Source organism: Canis lupus, chromosome 4 (genome assembly GCF_048164855.1).
Source record: "Canis lupus baileyi chromosome 4, mCanLup2.hap1, whole genome shotgun sequence".
Taxonomy (NCBI): Eukaryota; Metazoa; Chordata; class Mammalia; order Carnivora; family Canidae; genus Canis; species Canis lupus.
The window spans coordinates 59,785,453-59,804,594 of NC_132841.1; the positions used below are offsets into that span (position 1 = coordinate 59,785,453).

At 51.8% G+C, this 19,142-nt stretch overlaps 2 protein-coding genes across 4 annotated transcripts in view; one reads left to right on the top strand and one right to left on the bottom strand.

Annotated features, from left to right (window-relative positions):
• The window catches only part of CSF1R (colony stimulating factor 1 receptor), a 29,982-nt gene extending 21,372 nt beyond the window's left edge, over window positions 1-8,610 (top strand). The window contains exons 11-21 of the mRNA XM_072824550.1: window positions 523-649; window positions 788-892; window positions 1,388-1,498; window positions 2,140-2,302; window positions 4,305-4,396; window positions 4,523-4,620; window positions 5,662-5,784; window positions 5,868-5,979; window positions 6,514-6,613; window positions 7,496-7,604; window positions 7,701-8,610. Of these exons, the coding sequence (XP_072680651.1) occupies window positions 523-649; window positions 788-892; window positions 1,388-1,498; window positions 2,140-2,302; window positions 4,305-4,396; window positions 4,523-4,620; window positions 5,662-5,784; window positions 5,868-5,979; window positions 6,514-6,613; window positions 7,496-7,604; window positions 7,701-7,847 (1,287 nt within the window). The 3' untranslated portion in view covers window positions 7,848-8,610. The remainder of the gene's footprint in view (window positions 1-522; window positions 650-787; window positions 893-1,387; window positions 1,499-2,139; window positions 2,303-4,304; window positions 4,397-4,522; window positions 4,621-5,661; window positions 5,785-5,867; window positions 5,980-6,513; window positions 6,614-7,495; window positions 7,605-7,700) is intronic.
• A 155-nt stretch (window positions 8,611-8,765) lies between these two features.
• Window positions 8,766-19,142, bottom strand: part of HMGXB3 (HMG-box containing 3) — a 47,194-nt gene continuing 36,817 nt past the window's right edge. For all 3 annotated transcript variants that reach the window (XM_072824547.1, XM_072824549.1, XM_072824548.1), the window contains 6 exons: window positions 18,919-19,103; window positions 14,940-15,159; window positions 13,974-14,107; window positions 13,022-13,138; window positions 11,189-11,398; window positions 8,766-10,180 (listed from right to left, as the gene is read on the bottom strand). In XM_072824547.1, coding sequence (XP_072680648.1) covers window positions 9,713-10,180; window positions 11,189-11,398; window positions 13,022-13,138; window positions 13,974-14,107; window positions 14,940-15,159; window positions 18,919-19,103 — 1,334 coding nt within the window. In that variant the 3' untranslated portion in view covers window positions 8,766-9,712. The remainder of the gene's footprint in view (window positions 10,181-11,188; window positions 11,399-13,021; window positions 13,139-13,973; window positions 14,108-14,939; window positions 15,160-18,918; window positions 19,104-19,142) is intronic.

Below are 19,142 nucleotides of genomic sequence, written 5' to 3' on the forward strand. Positions count from 1 at the left end.
GAGACGCTTAATGAGTCACTTAATGAGTTTTGCAAGATGAAAAGAATTCTGGAGACGGGTTGCACAAGAGTGTGAATGAACTAGTGAAGGGTCTACTCAAAACTGGTTGAGATGGTAAATTTTATGTTGTATGTAGCTTACCACAATTAAGAATAAAACTAGACAACATTTGGATGGGAGGATGGATGGATGAATGGGTAGAGCTCAAGATCTTCCCCTCCCTCCTGGCTCAAGAATTACCAAGTTGTCAGAGCTGCCAAGGCTCTCAGAGGTGACCCTGTCCACGCATTTCAATACAGGGATGGGGAAACAAAGGCTTGCCCAAGGGAAGGTCACATGGTGAGGCCAATCCAGGCAGGGACAGGGCTCTCAGTGCCAGCCCCTCCCACCCGCATCTCAGGCCACCCCTGCCTCCTCCTGCCTGCCTTGGAACTGCCCACACCCCTGTTCTCGGGGGTCAGGGATGAGATCCCAGATCCGCCTGTGGGTCCAGCTGACATATGCCTCCCCTCTCCCCTGCAGAAGCCCAAGTACCAGGTGCGCTGGAAGATCATCGAGAGCTACGAGGGCAACAGCTACACGTTCATTGACCCCACCCAGCTGCCCTACAATGAGAAGTGGGAGTTTCCACGAAACAACCTGCAGTTTGGTGAGATGGGATCTCAGCACCCACCATGCCCTCCCGTCATGGTGCACTGCAGGGAGCCTGTGGGCCCTCAGATGAAGGGCCCTTTGTCGTCCAGGGCTCTAAGTAGGCTATGTGTGTGTGTCTGTGTGTGTGTCACAGGGAAGACTCTCGGAGCCGGTGCCTTTGGGAAGGTGGTAGAGGCCACAGCCTTTGGTTTGGGCAAGGAGGATGCTGTCCTGAAGGTGGCTGTGAAGATGCTGAAGTGTGAGTGAGGGGCAGGGGCTTCGGGAATTTGGGGGAGTCAGGAGAAGGTGGGTATGCTAGGGGAGGGCCTGCCCTGGCCTCACAAGAGGCACCACCCACATTTTTGGCCTATCAGAGCCTGGGGGACAGGGCCTGAGATTGGGGGCAAGGACTCTTGGCCTCTTTTGTGAGCTCCAGCCTCCCGCTAACTCCTGGGTCAGGAGAGGCTTCTGATGGAGCCTGAAAGAGGCCAGGCACACAGAGGTCACCCTGGGCCATGGTCTGGCCACAGCTTGGTTTTCTGCCACTTAAGAGCAGTTCAGGGATGAGCCACCTCTCTTCTCTCCCTAAGTGCCATCTGTGTGTCTGCATTTTTCCTTTTCCCTTTTTTGGTCACTAATCACTTTGGGGCACTGGGTGCACCTGCTTGCTCTCCTGGGTGTCTCCCGTCTGTCTGTGTGACTCTCTATGTCCTGCTTTCTCCCGATCTATGGGACCTGTGGTTCCATCTTCCAGCCACAGCTCACGCAGACGAGAAGGAGGCCCTCATGTCGGAACTGAAGATCATGAGTCACCTGGGCCAGCACGAGAACATAGTCAACCTTCTGGGAGCCTGTACCCATGGAGGTGAGGGGTCCTGGCAGGCAGTGGAGCCCATGGTGTTGGAGCCTCTTGAGTGTCTCAGGGCCCAGGGCCACCTCACTCCATCCTCTCCTTCCCATCTCCTCCAAGTGACTGTAGGATTTCTATAGACCTCAGAGTTCCTCAAATTCCTGGACCAGGTGCCTGGATTGGTCAGAAGCTGTTTATGACGGATTGACAGTTCTGTGTGCTCTGATCAGTGGTTCTGACCTTGGTGGGTGTCTGAGTCAGCCAGAGAGGGGATAGAGTGCAGATCCCTAGAGTGCAGAAAGTCTGATTCTGGGGATCTAGAGTGAAGCTCCCATCCAAAGACACTTGGACACACCACAGATGGGCCTCAGGGCCCGTCAGGACTTCCAGTCTCTCCCTTCCTCTTCCAGAGCAGCTTTGACCCATGGAACCCATGGAACTACCATAGACTTCCTTTGAAGAAAGAATTCTTCAGCTACAGTTTTTGAGATTCCTCTGCTTTAGACAGATGGGATTACTGAGATGCAGAGAGCAGAAAAAGCTGTTCACAGACAGGATTAGAATCTAGGACTCCCGAGTCCCATTCCAGGGGGCCATGTTGCCCCACCTCATATTCCTGTCCATGTGCCCTTACCCCACTGTCTTGGCTGCTGTAGGCCCGGTTCTGGTCATCACCGAGTACTGTTGCTATGGTGACCTGCTCAACTTTCTGCGAAGGAAGGCTGAGGCCATGCTGGGACCCAGTGTGAGTGTGGGCCAGGACCCCGGGGCAGGTGCTGGCTACAAGAACATCCACCTGGAGAAGAAATATGTCCGCAGGTAAGATCCTGGCAAAGGACAGGAGCAGGGGTAAGCCCTGGGTGTGGCCGTAAAGCTAACTCAGGCTTGGGTGGCTGTGTGGCCTTCGCATTCCTATCTCTGCCATGGGGAGAAGTCACCCCAGATTATATGGGCCAACTCAGCTTTTCTACTACTTGTTCCTATCATCCAACAAATACTGGGGCATCTACTATGTTCTAGGAGTATTGAGGGCAAAGATGTGCAGCTCAGAGTCTGGTGGAGACAGGCATTAATAAAATCATCACTTTAATGTATATAAAAGATCAAACAAGATCCATTCAGGGCTCTGGGCAGAGATGGGCAGATCTTGGGGGCAACTGCCCTATTTCTCCCATACTGTCAGGGGCTGATGCTGTCAGGGGCTGGCTGCACAGCACCTGGACAGAGTCTGCTGTTTGTTGGGTGAGAAGGTGCAAAACAATGTGACTGTGGCCAGGTCCCTGATCTACTTGGGCCTCAGTTTCCCTGGGGTGAGCTTTCAGGGGGTTGAACCTCTCAGAGTCTTTCCTACTCTGTTATCCTATGATGCTGTGATTCCTGGAAGCCACCCGGACGCAGATGGACAAAGCCACATGGGGAACCAGAGAGAGGAAGTGGCCAGTTCCCTGTCACACATGAGTCAGGGGCAGAGGCGGAGCCTGGGCTAGAACTCTGTTCCCTGAACTCCTGGTCCAGTACTCACCTAAGCCCACACCACTGTCCTGAAGTCTCAGTCTTGGGGCGTGTGGGGCCTCAGGGTCAGGCTGCCGAGACAGGAGCAGAACGAGAAGGGTATACATTGGGTTCCTAACTTAGCCACTGTCAGCTGCCAAGCCTGGGGAGGCGAAAGGGGAAGGAGGCCATTTCATTCCACCCAGTATCCTCGAATATGAGGGCTGGCAGGATCTGCTTCCTCTTCTATTCTCTGTTGCCCCTCTGAGAGGGCAGCTCACGCTGGGCCCCTGCAGGCTGGAACCTCAGGCCAGGTCAAATCAAAATGAGAACTAAAGTAAAGTATTAACTTCTTATCTTCAAACATACAGGTGGGGAAAGTGCTCAGTGGAGCAACTTCAAGGGCAAATGGCATGTGAACCAATCTTGCCAGTGGGTTCCCAGGCCACATTAATGGAAGTATAGTTTCTAACCCAAGGGAGGGGATGGCTTTGCCATGGTCACAGCATAAATAAGACACTCCCTTCTCTTTCTGGGAACACTAGAGTATGGGTATTGTCAAGGTGCACATCTTCATCACAGAGGGAACAGGAGGGGGTGGAGAGAGTCCAGAAATCATACCTAGTTGGAATATTAGAAGCAGTAGTGACTATTCAATCTAAAGAAGTGCTTTCTTCAACTGCCAACTCAAAGCATGAGCTCATAGGCGTCACCTGAGACTTTTAGAAATGTAGGAGCTCAGGCCACCAGACCTGCTGAGTAATAAGATCGCTATTCATAGGCTCACAAATTAGTTGTGGTCTCAACTCAGGCTGCACCCTGGAATCACCTGGCCAGATTTCAAAGTGTGAATGACTGGGTTTTGCCCCTAGTTTTGGAGGTGGTCTGGGCACAGGGAGAGTTGACAACTCCCCAAGTGGTGAGAGACACTGTCCAGACAGAGAAGGCTCAAAGAAGGGGCCCTAGAATATGCTCAAATGCCTGCAGAGCTGTTATGGGGAAAGGGAGCTTAATTGTCTATGGCCCTTGAGCAAGAACCAGCGGGAGGAAAATCCCAGGGGGCAGACCGGCATGAGGGACAGTGAAGAGCTTTCTAGCAGGCAGAGAGCTGCCCAGCGATAGAACAAATTGTCAGCTTCCTCATGGAAGGCCAAGCAGAGATCAATGTTTACTCACATAGAACGTGGCATGGGATTCCCGGTCAGAAAAGGATGTTCAAGTTGACCTTGAGGTCACTGTCCTTCCCTGCCCATTGGTGAGGCCAAGGCCTGAGCTGAGTGGTGTAGCAATAAGAACTCACCCGCCGTCCCCAACCTTTTCTCCTGTACAGGGACAGCGGCTTCTCCAGCCAGGGTGTAGACACCTACGTGGAAATGAGGCCTGTCTCTACTTCTTCGTCAAACGACTCCTTTTCTGAACAAGGTGAGGAGGTGCTGGGCTGCAGGGTGGGGTGGGGGTGGGGTTGCTGTGCAGAGAAGGGCTGCTGGGGTCTGGGCAGGGAGGGGCAGGGGTGCGATGGGGCTGCTGTGACATCTCTCCCCACACCAGACCTGGACAAAGAGGATGGGCGACCACTAGAGCTGCGGGACCTGCTCCATTTCTCGAGCCAGGTGGCTCAGGGCATGGCCTTCCTTGCATCCAAGAACGTGAGTCATAAACTGGGTCTGAGCATGATCAGGTTGGGCAGGGGGGATGGCTGAACCTCTCCCCCACCCCTACCCCGATGAGGCTGGATGACTGAGGATGAAGGGGAGGAAAGGGGAGCATGTGATGGAGCTAAGGAGGAGCCAGAGTGGCAGAGAGCAAGTGGGCAGCGGCCACACTGCCTCTAGGAGTGAGTGGGAGAAACCTGTGCCTGCGAGTTCCTCCTCCGCAGGACAGGGAGAGCCCCAGCCTGCGCAGCCCCGTTTCCCTGGTGTGCAGCAGGCTGCAGAGGACCCCATTTCCAAGAACAGGCTTCATTCCTTGGTTTGGGTCAACAGTGTGAACAGGACAACCCATGTGTCCCCTTGTGAAGCACACGGTCTCGTGGGGCTGATAAAGGGAACTCCCTGAGTTGTTGTGAGAGTATGAGAAGGTGTTGTGAGGGTATGTGTACAACACACTCAACCCAAGAAGGGCCCAGTGAGTGGGAGCTGTGACCGTCCTCCTTACAGCAGATCTGGGAGTCCAGAGTTTGATTATTGGCTCTGCCATTTGCTGTGCGACTTTGAGCAACTATTGCGATTCTCTGAGCCTCAGTTTCTACATCTATAAAAATGGGCATAGTCACAGGGTTATAATGTGGGTTGATGCTTAGAGAAGAGCCTGGCTTGGTAGAGCCCTAGAGGTGGCAGGTGCTGTTGTTAGTAACCAGCGAGGGGGGCAGAGGCTGTTCCCAGTGCCAGGGCTCACTACTTCTCTGCCCGAGCAGATTGCTTAGCTCCAAGTCAAGACCTGGTGCTCAGGGCCAGAGGGCCACAGCAATTGGTGGTTTTTAAATACTAAACTATCTGACAGCATTAAATTTCCTCCGACCTGGGTCTCAGTAGAAGGTAGGGACAGGAGCCAGAGTAGAGGACCATGACTGATGCCCACCCCCTCAATGAGGAGCCCAAGGCCTTCTGGGGCCCTGGCTGGTCCCCCCCAGCACCTCAGGCTCAAGTAGGGGAGGGGCTGAGACTAACCCTGCAAGCGCTTCCCTTCAGTGCATCCACCGGGACGTGGCAGCCCGAAACGTCTTGCTGACCAGTGGGCGTGTGGCCAAGATTGGGGACTTTGGGCTGGCCAGGGACATCATGAATGACTCCAACTACATCGTCAAAGGCAATGTGAGTGCGGGGATGTGAGGGTGGGCCAGGCTGGGGAGCGGGGGTGAGCCAGGGTCCGAGATGACCGGTGTCTGCTGTGCCAGGCCCGCCTGCCCGTGAAGTGGATGGCTCCAGAGAGCATCTTTGACTGTGTCTACACGGTTCAGAGTGACGTCTGGTCCTACGGCATCCTGCTCTGGGAAATCTTCTCACTCGGTAAGCCGCTGGCCCAGTGCAGGATCGGCCTGGGGCTGACTCGTGTTGTTACCATGGTGTCCGATAACTCATGGAGGATGCCACTCAAGGATACCTGGTGCCCAGGGCGGAGCAAAGGCTGATGGGAGTGAAATGATGGGCAAAGAGTCTGAAAACCAAGCAGTGCAGCTCCCGTGAGGGCTGAGCAGAAGCTCACGCCACCAGGCATCCTCTCCAACCTTTTCCCTCACTTGCCTGCCCATGCAGTTGCCACTTCCTCGATGCAGTTTTCTCTTGTAATGTGCCTATCTTGCTTTTGGAGCACTAGGCCCAGGGACTTGGGCTAAGCCCTTCAACAAGCTCCTCTAACATCTTATTCCAAAGCCTGTGCTGGAATTCTGGGTGTAACTGCGAGGCCTGCGTGAAAACCCCCCAGTTCTATTGAAGCCTACGGCCTTTGTAATGCGCACCCCAGCCTTCCCAAGATGTATGTGGGTGTGGGGAGATGAAGGTGAGCACTGAGCATGGTCTCCTACGCGATCTTGGCCTTTGCAGGGCTGAACCCCTACCCTGGCATCCTGGTGAACAGCAAGTTCTATAAACTAGTGAAGGATGGATACCAAATGGCCCAGCCTGCATTCGCCCCCAAGAACATGTAAGTGAGGGACCCCAGGAAGGAAAGAAGACACCCCAGGCTTTGGCTGAAGGGGCTAGAAGTGCGCCTGGTCCCAGTCTCCCTATCGGGTGGTCCAGGGCCAGGCTTTACCTCCCCCACAGTGGGCCAAACCAAACCTGTTTCAGAGCGAGTTCAGGGTTTGCACTGGTTTCCCAGGTAGCCTAGAGGGTGTTCTCAGAGGTCTCCTAACTGGGACTGGTTACACAAATGATTTTTAAATCAGACTCTTATCATGACCTCAAGGCAGGCTCCTGTCATTTCTTCTGTCCTGGCAAACCATAGTGTCAGCCAGCCTTTCACTGCACAGCCTGCAGCCACTGCGGCCTCTCCACTGCCTCAGCACAGCTGGCCCACCAGGAGCTGCTGACCCCCCACCGCACCGCGGCCTCTGCACAGGCCAGCCGGCCATGAATCCACCCACTGCACTCCTCCCTGGCCACTCAGCACAGCCGCTCCCCGTGCCCCATCGGGTTCACCAGCCCCAAGCCCCTGCAGCCCGCCTGCCCTTAAGTCTCCCGTTAGCCACTTACTCATCTCTCAGCCCAGCCCTCAAACCACCTGCCGGCAGCAAGAGCGCCCCTTCTTAGCTCTGGGAGCTTGGGCAAGAGAACACTTCTGAGCTTTTTCTCCTTTCAGTTGTCAAATGGGCATGAAATAAATACCTCCCAAGGGCTACTGGGGAGATTAAGATAATGCAGGTCAAGGGCTTGGCACAGGTCTTGCGTCAGGCCCGTTCTCACTAGGTTTCAGGACCTCTGCTGGGCAAGACTGCAAGGTGTGGGGGGGGGGGTGTGTGTGCCTGCTTGCCGCGCACAGCTGTGTCACGATCCCCAGATCCATAAGCAGTTTCTGTCCCATCAGATACAGCGTCATGCAGGCCTGCTGGGCCCTGGAGCCCACCCGAAGACCCACCTTCCAGCAGATCTGCTCCCTCCTCCAGGAGCAGGCCCAAGCAGACAGGAGAGAGCCAGTGAGTGGGGTCAGCCTCAGGGTGGGTGGGTGGATCCAGCAGGCCAGGCTGGGCCTGAACCATCAGGACTGACCACCCCTGGCCTCTCCAACCCAGGACTACACCAATCTGCCAAGCAGCAGCAGTAGCAGTGGCAGCAGTAGTGAGCCAGAGGAGGAGAGCTCTAGCGAGCACCTGGCCTGCTGTGAACAGGGGGATATTGCCCAGCCCCTGCTGCAGCCCAACAACTACCAGTTCTGCTGAGGAGACGACCGGGAAGCACTGCTTTTCCCTTCCTCCAAGCTTCAACTCCACTGTGGATGGGGCACCACGGCGGGGAGCCTACGGACTCTGCCCTTGGTCATTTCACTCAACAGCTCGGCCCAGCTCTGAATCTCAGGAATGTGAGATCCACAGGAGTTTGGGAAGAACCCTTCCGGGACCTGGGCCATCACTGCCAGTCAGGGGCTAGGGCTGAGCCCCCCGCCCACTGTTCTCAATGCTATGGCCTCATGCTTGCTATGCCAAAGGGGAGAACCCCCAGCTCACCCTCTTAACCTTGTTCCCACTCCCAGGAACCCCCTTCCCTACTCTCCCTCTTATCTCATTGGAAACGGACCGGTTTTGTGCCTATCAACTTTGGGAAAACCAGGCTTCTTGGGCTTTGTCAGAGTAGGACGCCTCCTGTAGCTGAGTGCAATGGCAAGAGCAGAAGGGTGCTCAGAGACTTGTGCCTGGCTCGGGCGCCTCAGAGCAGGGTGGCTCCTAAGAATGAATTGGACCTCCTAGTCCGCGCCCTCTAACCTGGTCTCTACAGCCCCACTCGCTCTGGATCTGGTCGCTACAATGAGCCAGGTGGCAGCTAAAAGTTCGGGGTTCTGACCAGTCCCCTATCATTCTGAGCTGGAAGGCAGGGGCCCGTGTGGCTGGCCACACCAAGCAAGCAGCATGCACTCCAAGCTGACTCCCCGTAACTAACAGTTGCCCTGCGGGATGTCTCAGTCATTAAACTAACAGCATTAACACAGCTGGCCTCCAGTTCTCTGTGTCCCTGGGGGGCCTGTGGATTCCCCAGGGTCTCTTCCACCCTCCATGTCAAGTGACCAGCTTGGCACCTCAGATGCTCAACCACACTGCACCCCACACAATGAGCATGGAATTGACTCTTGCTTCACCAAAACAGATAATTTAATAAATTTTATTCTTGGCAGGGGAAGAAGGAGGGGAAAAAAGCCACCTACTCCACTCCTCTCAATAAATTAAATAACACACGGCCAATTCCCGTGCCCTAAGCAAACCTTAGGCACTTGAGCCAGTCCCGCTGTTTCCTTATGGCCCAGTCTGCTTCCCCTTCACAGAAGGGAGTTTTTCCTACTGCCGCCAGGTTATGTCATGCCAACGGGCCACATCCCCTCTGTGGTGAGGGTCCAGGGCCCAGAAAGGATGTAGGATGCAGCAGCAGTGGCCAGGGAAAGGAGGAAGGGGATCCTCTTCCTCAAAGCTCAGGGCAGAGAAGACAGTCCTGGAAGAGAGCTGTGGCTGTTTCTCCCTCCTCAGCTTCCCCTAAACTTGGGTGGAGGAAGAGGAGGAGGAAAATGCATCCCTCCTCTGGGAAAATCAAGAGCCCAAAGGGACCCCTAGAGCTAATGAGGCCCCCAAGGCCCCAAGTCAAAGGCAACAGGCTAAGGAAGTCATGTGGCTGCAGGGGCTGGAAAGAACATTCCCCAGGGGTGGCAAGAGAGACCGCAGCAGCCTCCCCACCTAGCGCCGGACTCCGCCGCCTTAGCCTACCCCAGGTTCTCCACCCTGACCCACAGGAGGCTCCAGGGAAGCCACCAGCTACCAGCACTCCCTCAGCCCTCCCTTCCTCTCCGCTGAGCATACGATGTCCCCCAAGTGTTCTCTCAGGGCTAGTAAGGAGTGTCCTGGTGCTTCTCCTGACCCCCAGAAGGTTGAGAACCACGGACCCCAGGCCCCACCGTGCTCAGGAAATGGAAGCTCTTTGGTCAGTCCCAGCATCAGAGGCCTCCCCAAAGGTGAACGTTCCCGTCAGTCCCCTGGATGGATCTGCCTTGGGCAAGGGCCTCACTATGGCTTGAGACGGTGCAGTCCCTGTGCAAGAGCCCAGCTTATACTGTCACTGCGGCCACCTCTTCTTCTTCACCCTCCTCCTCTGCCTCTGTCTTGATCTGAGCAACCCCAAGGCGGTAGAGGGTATCTCGGATGACCACCTCGCCAGGCTGGCAGCTCTGCACAATATCATGGATCTGCCGGTTGACAATTTCACGGCTGGTGAGGAAGTCCATGAGGCGGTTGTAGAGGTAATAGTGGGTGGCATTGTCAAAGGCAATGGGCCGCTGGCGGACACTGTTTGGTTTGCTGTCTGCTATGGAGGCCAGGATGGTCGCATAGGGTGCCAACTCAGGGCACAGGGCTGAAGAGTGGTGCCCAGTGCTGGGGTCACCAGGACTGGGCTGTGTGTCTACGTGGACGATGTGACGTGTGGCAGTCTTGGTGACTGGGTGCTGGACAGAGTGCTCAGCCTCCATCATGTCCACGGTATAATGCTGGTCCAAGAGTTCTGGGCAGGATACGCTCTAGAGATAAGAAACCACTCTGACATGAGAGAATGACTATGGTAAAAGCTGTATGGTGGGTGAGAGTGAAGGGGGGTGGTGTCAGTCAGCCCTACTGAAACCCTCAAGTTACCACATATGCTCACATCTCCTGGGGCAAGTCCCCTCTCCTCTTCCTGGGCTTCCGTCCCCTTGGGAGGACAGTGACAGTCACAGAGGCCACTTCCCAGAACAGATGTTAGATTACCTGAGCTGCTATTGCTTATTACCATGCCTAGTCACTTCAGGCTGGGCTGCAGGGGAGTGGAGAGCGGGGCTCTCACTGAGGCTCAGGTGCTTTTCAGCAGTGCCTGGCACAACCTCCCAGAGCCAGTGAGTCCCTGGGAATAAGGAGAAGGTAAGTGATGATAACGTCCCCTTCTTCCTGTTGCCAGTCCTCACGGCTCTTCCAGCAAAGTGCACGTATGTCTGGTAGGAATCACTGCCTGGTACAAAGCACTAAAATACTGAGATGAGGGTCCTGCCACTTATCTGCTATGTAACACTGGACAAAGTCCATCTCCCCTCTCTGGACCTTACTTTACATTTTCCTAAAAGGAGAGGGTTGGCTAGAGTGGCATTTTCTAAGCCTCTGGGCCTCTAGATCACAACCGGTATGCCATGCATTATATTCAGTCAGACCCAAGACCTGATTGATCCAGGCCTTTAGTATGCCAATGTGCATGACATCTCCCAGAGGCAGTACTGTTAAAGGCTTATCAGTACTTGGAAGGCAACCCCTTTGACCCAAAATATCTGTGCTTGGGACACCTTGGGCACTCTTAAGTGATATGTAGGGGACTCACACACACATACAGGGCTTGGTCAGTAAAAATCTGTGCAGTAAATGCTGGCTCAGAGCATCAAGACAAAATATTAGTTGAGACAAAGGATGCTAGAGATGGTTCCCAGAAGGCCTTCCCAAATAACCAGGAGGTGAGACATGGTCAGTCTGTGGGACTTATTCTAGCTTCTCAGAAGGGAACTTACCACAGGTGGCTCTGCGGGGCTAGAGAAACAGCCCTGGTTCCTCCCCCACATTTGGTTGGTCAGCTCGGGGTAGCAGAGGTCAGCACACAGGGCCACTGGTGTGGCCATGTCTACCACGTAGACAGGTGGCCAATGGCGGGAAGAGACAAGCAGATCCACGTGGTCGCGGGCACTCTCACCTCGCACAAGATACTTGGAGCCACAGATCACCTGAGCAGGGAGATGGAGGGCATAGCACAGAGTTAAGAAATCAGCAGACAGAGTTGAGTCTTCTTCCCAGAAAGATGAATAATCAGGTTTCATGACTAAAGCCATGGCTGTCCTGCCAGAGCCCATCACATTCTGCTTCCTATTTCTGTCCCTAAATAAAGTTGCCAACTCATCCCTGACTTCCTGAGAGAGTACAGCTGGGAGCATCTGGTCTTCAATCGAGGCCAAGAGGTCCCCAACCCCACCCTCCACACTGCCCTACTAAGTACCATCTAGTCCACAGGCTCCAATTCCTAGCCACACAGCCCCAGCAGCTAACAGCTGGTTAGACGTGGGGGTTCCTGGACCCTATCCCAAACCTAAGGAATCAGCCTTTGGGGATGGGGTCTCAGCATCTGGGCTTTTGAGCAGCTCCCCTCCAGACCCGGATATGTCGCCCAGATGGGAACCCCATGTAAACTAGTAAACACCTCCACTGATTGTGCTTCCCAGGAGCCACTTCATTGCTGGGGAGGAGGAGCTGTGTGTGCAGTGGGGACCCAGTGTCTCCCTCCACCTCCTTTCCTTCACCCCCACCAGTCTTAGTTATAACCTCTTAGTGCTACCGCTCGCCCATCACAGCCCTGAGCTCTGTAGCTCTCACAGCTGTGTGGTCATGTGCTTCTCATGAGCCAGTCCCTAGTCAACAAACACAGTCCTCTGCTCAGGGTCTGTTCTGCCAGGGGAAAGGCATCAAGCCTGCCCCTCAAACACGGCTTTTGTTGAAGAAGTTGATAATCAGATTCTTTCTTGACAGCCAGTTGCCATGCCCACTCATGCAGCTGAGTGAACTGAGGGCTCTGCTAGGAATCCCTCCCCCATTTGGTACCTGTTCAGTGGGTCTTCAACCCCAGTATCTTCCTGAACCTGCTTTGTCATACAGTGCGAAACCTTCCCAGAGCTATCCCAGTGCCTTACCCTGTCCACGCTCCACAGACTTGAGGTGTGCCCTCCTTAAACCAAATCAGAACTACCTCTTCCCCAATTCCTACTCAGAAGAGTCCAGTGGGTCCCTCACCACCCTCAGAAGGAAACCCAGACTGCTATTGCGGCCTACAAAGCACTACATGATCTGGTCTCTGGTTACCTCTCCAGTCTTCCTCTTCTGGGCTCACCATGTTTCCCTACTAAGGACTTAGTGGTCACCCTTCCCTCTGCTGGAACATTCTTTCCATAGCTCATCATTGGGCTTTCAACCTTCTCTGGCTGCGCCAGACAGGAGCTCCCTGTTGCCTTCTATCTCAGGGCTTTATCTTGTTCCTTCAGAGCTAGCCCCCTAGGCCATGGTAGCTCTATTTCTTCTCTAAGTGAGGTCAACTAGAGAGGAATGACATCTTCACTAGTCACCTCTGTACCTTCAACAACTGACACAGGGCTAGCATCCGAAAGGGTGCTTAATATTCACTGATGATGACCCAAGCTCCCTTCCTAGTCCAAAGGGTGGCATCTGACCCAAAATGAGCTATTCCACAGGCTGTCCAGTGACCTAAGTGCCAGCTCCCACAGGATAAGCTGATCAACCAGATTCTGTGTGGGCAATCTGTCATGGACAAATTCACCCCAAGCTCCTCGTTATCCACTTACCTGATGGGGGCACACCTTGTAGATTTTACCCCCCGTGAGATGAGGTGGGGGCTGTCTAGCTCTGGTTCCATTCTGTACAGATTCATAGAGAGCCAACAAGGAGAAGCAGAGCTGTTCCTGGAGCAGGACAAGATTAAAAACAAAGTAGTAAATGCTAAGGGACCAGGCTTGGTGTGCAGCACCAAATGCTCACTTCAATACCCAAAGCAAGAGAATAAACTGTCAAGGTCAGAGTATGCCTTGGAGCCTTACTAGCTTAATGTCTTAGGTACAGATGGGGACTCTGACGCCCTGAAAGGACCAGGTCCCAGAGAAAGCCAGCCAGAGTGATCAAGGTGCCAGAGTCTTTGAGGCCTGGGGGTCTTCCTACTTTTCACAGGGTAGGGAATGCTTCAAAAAGAAGCTAATATTTGAATCTGAACTTGAAGGAAGCATAAAATGTTCAAAAGAACATTAGTTTGAAGAAAAGTAAATAATGAATGGATAATGCACACACACATAGCCTCCGTCCCTTTCTCCCTACCCCTCTCTCTGGATATAACAATGCTCATTCACAAAGGGCCTGGAGAGGCGATAACCACACACTGCAAAACGCCTTCCTCACAACCTTGTCAGGTCAGTATTTTGGTTATTTCCACTTTGTAAACCAGGAAAATGAGGCTGAGATGAAAGATAACTTATCCAAGGTCATACCTAGACAGCGGGAAAACCAGTATTCCTGACCCCAGAGTCTGGACCCATTACCTTGGCCAGAAGAACTGATTGGAGGGAAAGGCCTTGCATACCTGTCATGACCTGGCTGCAAATGATCCCCCAGGTCTCCCTGACTGCCAGCCAAGCACCTTGTGTACCACAAGAGGCACTTGTTGCAGATGCTCATCTCCTTGCTCAGAAAGCAAACCACCAGTCTGCTCCCTAAGTCCCTGTCTGCACGGAAGCCCCCACCACTCACCTTGGAGTCCTCTGTCCCAAAGGGGATGCCACACTGCCTCAGCAGGTGCCGGAGCTCCTCCTCACTGTAGGAGCCGATCTCCTCCAGCTTGCAAGTGCCCTCGTGGAGCAGCCTCACCAGGGCACTACCATGGCCTGTAAGAGACGACCCTGCTGAAGGGAGGACACTGCCACCAGGCAACAGGGGTTACAGGGAGTCCCTCAAGTGTGAGGATGAGAACCAGGGAACGAGGCCTAAATCCGGCAAGCAGTAGAAGCAGGCTCTGCCCTGAGCACTGCCCTCGGTGCTGAGGGAGGTGGACTCCAGGTGGGTCTTCTAACTTCTGCAGATATTTCAAGTCTCTCAGAACTGGCTTTTTGACCTTGAACGTCTAGGATAGAGATCCAGCAGAGTGCCCTTGCAAAGAACTCGAAAATCGGTATGGCTTTTCATCTTTTAAGGTTTTTCAGAACCAAGATCTCAGAGGATTACCACAAGGGCAGCAACACGATGAGCAGTGGGTCTCATTTCAAAACTGTACCGCCTAACCAACAGTGAACTATGTGGAGATGTTAAAAAGGAAAATGAATTTTAGGCCCTAAAACATCAAGTATGAGGTGGGACCTCAGCATCTAAAGTTAGGAAGTACTGTTTGAGAACTAGTGGATCACAACATACTCAATACTTATAAAATCACCTCAGTGGGTCATATCCAGAATTTTAAAAATGAAATAGAACAGAAAATACATTCCACTTTGTAAGGAAAAGTACTGTTTTGTGAAAGGTGGCTGCGGCTCTTCAAAATTCTACACCTGACTTTAACCTCTAGGGAATTTCATGACCCCTTGTCATGATCTTTCTATTAAGAGCCCTCTAAGTGGGCCTTCCTCCACCCCCTTCTGCCACTGATGCTATCTGGCCATGGAAATGTTCCAGCCTCTGGACTGGGCCCTTCCCTGACCCGAGTGAGCCACCAGGTGATCTTACCAGGTACCGGCTGCACATCCAGGTTTTTGTCCTTCTCGGTGTTGACGACCACAGCGCCTCTCATGAGTGGTGGGAAGAAGGGGGCAATAACAGAGGCATCAAACTTGGTGATAGGGATGCTGGCAGGGAAGGCCACCTGCTCAATCACCTCTGTCTCCATCGTGGCCCAAAAGTCCTCCACGTTTACCTCACTGGGGCCCAAGAACTCGGGCCAGGTGAACTAAAAGGTCAGGATAAAAAGATCAAACTATAGGAGCCACAGAGTATCAGTAACACAAGAGTCCACCATCTTGATCCACTCAAGACAACAAAGGTGGAAGGTGTCAGCCAGCCATGCACTGCTGGGCGCCCCCAAATCTGATATCTTAGTACCTAACTGCCTTTTGGCCACATTCATCTCCCCCATACCATAGCTCTCCCCAATACTTGAACAGCTCTCAGGCCCTTCTGCATCTGCCTTTGTTCAAGTCCTTTCCCTGACCTGCAAGGAAAGGGGAGCTACCACCAAATACCTGTTACATGTTGGACACTGTCTGTCTGATTAACTACTGCACAAGTCTGGGGGCTGTCTGAGGTGAGACTACCACAGCAAGGGGTTGAAAGAGAATGTGACTGAAGGTCTAGTTCCAAAGGCCAAGCCCCCTGTTCCCCACCACCTACAGGGCTAGTGCACACTGTAACTACACAAGTCTCCCACCACACTTCGCAGTCACTGAGCCATCCTCTCCATAAAACAAGGGGGCAAGGAATGCCAACTGAGCGTACTGCTGTGTGCACAAACTGATGTGTGACTATCATCAGTCTAGGGGGTCCTTCTCTATGCAGTCCATGAGGGGAGAGGCCACCAGACAGTCTCCTCGTGGACAACTGCCAATTTGAGTTTAGTTCAGAAACTTGTTTCACCTCACTGACTTCAGAATACCCTTTACCTGCTTTTCCACACAGGCACCACATCACTTGCAACATACAAAAGGGAGAAATAGAGTAGACCCTGATCTCTAGAGAGATATAGCCAGTACCGTAGAGAAGAGACATGCATACTGAAAGTGAAGGGAATTCTACTCGATTCTGTGGGAAAGAGCCTTGATCAGAAAGGCAGAGGCAGATGCCAGTTAGGACTAGGAGAGGAGTTTTTGCAGGGAGGTGGGCATCTGTGGTCTCTATAGCTAGATGTGTTTTTAAAATAAAACTTGGGGGATCCCTGGGTGGCGCAGTGGTTTAGCGCCTGCCTTTGGCCCAGGGCGCGATCCTGGAGACCCGGGATCGAGTCCCACGTCGGGCTCCCGGTGCATGGAGCCTGCTTCTCCCTCTGCCTGCGTCTCTGCCTCTCTCTCTCTGTGTGACTATCATAAATTAAAAAAGTTTAAAAAAAAAATAAAATAAAATAAAATAAAACTTGGGTTCAGAGTCCCAGGAAATGCTAGTGAGCATGATGGCAATGCTCAGGAGCTCAGACTCTGGAGTCAGACAAAGGTCAAGTCCCAGCTCCACCCCTCCTGGCTGAGTAAGCTTGAATAAAACCCCTGGGCTTTGGTCCTTTCATCTACAAAAATTCACAGGGCTGAGGTGAGAAGTGAGTCAAGCCCTGAGCACAGCATAAGAACTGGCACATGTAGGGTGGGGGTGAATGGGTGATGGGCACTGAGGGGGGCACTTGACGGGATGAGCACTGGGTGTTATTCTGTATGTTGGTAAATTGAACACCAATAAAAAATAAATTATATATAAAAAAAAAAGAACTGGCATATGTAGTAATATGCTCAATGAATCCTAGCTGTGTCACTATTAACACTGCCATTAGATTGCCATTTGACAAGCACATCCAAAAGAGTTTGAAAATAGACTCTTGGTGAGATAACATAAAAAAGCAAAATTTTTTATAGTTCATTTTATCTATGAAGAACACTTAGAAGACTCCAGAAAGCATTATACTTACTTTCATATGTCTTGTTATGCACCAGCATCCTTCAAATGGGATATGTGAACAAGATATAGACTTTTTTTTTTAATTGGGAAGAAAAGGAGGAATATACATTAAATCTCTAAGAGCCTCAGCTGGCTATGCCAAAACGCATCCAAGCTTTTCTCTAGAGGGCTCACAGCACCCCTGGTGGTGAACAGGTGAGCTGCAGGTCCAGTGCCTAAACAGACACTTCATGTTGCAGTGCTCCTTCTGGGATGGAAAACTCACCCCCATCCCTCACACCTGCTACTACTAGCACACTCACAGGTACTCCATCCCTATGCAGGCAGACCAGACCTCCTGAGCATGATCATGGGAGAAAGTTCAGCAATCTATGCAATTTTTTAAAAAACACCATGTACCAGGTCAAGAAAGATTTCTATTATTCTCAGTTTAGTAAGTTTTTTTTTTTTTTAAAGATTTTATTTATTCATGATAGTCACAGAGAGAGAGAGAGAGAGGCAGAGACACAGGCAGAGGGAGAAGCAGGCTCCATGCACCGGGAGCCCGACGTGGGACCCGATCCCGGGTCTCCAGGATCGCGCCCTGGGCCAAAGGCAGGCGCCAAACCGCTGCGCCACCCAGGGATCCCTCAGTTTAGTAAGTTTTATCATAGATGGTGTTGAATGAGAACGAAAGCCTTTTTTACATCTACTGAAATAATCATATGGGTTTTTTTCTTTTAAACTGTACAAGAAAAAAAAAAAAAAAAAAAAAAAAAAAAATAAACTGTACAAGAGCAGGGCAGCCCAGGTGGCTCAGTGGTTTAGCACCGCCTTCAGCCCAGGGTATACTCCTGGAGACCCCGGATCGAGTCAGGTTCCCTGCATGGAGCCTGCTTCTCCCTCTGCCTGTGTCTTTGCCTCTCTCTCTCTCTCTCTCTCTCTGTGTCTCTCATGAATAAATAAAATCTTTAAAAAATAAAAATAAACTGTACAAAAGCAAATTATATTTGTATATTTTCTCATGTTGAAACAATGCTGCTTTCCTTGGATAAGCCTGTCATGATGGGTTACTTCCTTCACTGTTAGATATGATCGGCTATTATCCTATTCAGCACTGTGGCATCTATATTCATGAATACAAGCAGCTCCAATTTGTTTTCTTATATTAAAAGTCTGGCTTTATTTTCAAGGTTATCTAGCCTTATACAATGAGGTGGGGAAATATATCTGCTTTTGTCATCTATGATTAGAATCATATTTCTCGGGTAACTGTTAGAATTAATGTATGAAACCATATAAATCTGGTATTATCTTTATGTGAGCATTTTTTAGTTAAGAACCAAGTCACAGATCAAAATCTATCCACAGTTCTCCATCTCACTCGGTCTAAGTCCTCACAGTGGCCCACATGCCCCCATGGAGAGTCTGGCTTCCCGCAGTCTCTTGAACCTCACACGTCCTACTGTTTTCTCTGCCAGTCACGTGCTCCAGCCACATGGCCTCCTTGCTGTTCCTCAACCATGCACAGCAAGCCCAACTCAGACTGTTTCACTTCTTTCTCTGCCTAGAATATTCCTCCCCTGAAAGCTACTTGGACTTCAAATTTCTCCTCAAATGCCACCGTATCAGAGAGGGCCTCCTTGATTACCCTCTAGAAAACAGGAATCCCCCTCTTTACCACACTATTCTCTTCTCCTTACCTCCTTTACTATTACTATGCTACTTTTAATTACTACATACTGTTTATACAATAGACATTAATATAATATATACAATTATTAATAATGTTTGTTTCCTGTCTCCCCAAATCAGAATTTGAGCCCCATGAACACAGAAACTTTAAGGGTTTCTTACTGGCATGTACAAGCATCTAAAAAATGCACCTGGTTCATGTTTAATAATTCGTTGGAAAGTAACAAATGCCTCTATTTCCATCCAGCCTTCCTTAGATGAAAAAGCCATTCGCCTCCCCCAGGCAGGACTAGAGCCATCTGCTCCTGGGACAGCATGTAGGAAGGTGGCTGCCGAGTGAGTGTGAAGACAGTTCTAAAGGTGGCCAGGAGGCACTTACTTCCACACTCTTCAGTGCCAACACGTTTTCTTCATTCCTCTGGGCCATTTCCACTTTGGGGGCAACACCACAGATGCCACAGATCATGTCATTATAGTCTCGGACAGTGAGGCACTCGAAAGCCCAGTAGCCATTGCATAGCAGCTCCTGCAGCTGGCTCAGCTCGTCTGAAGTCAGAGTCTTTTCTGCAAGGAGAGCAAGAGCTCTGAGAAGGTCACAAAAAA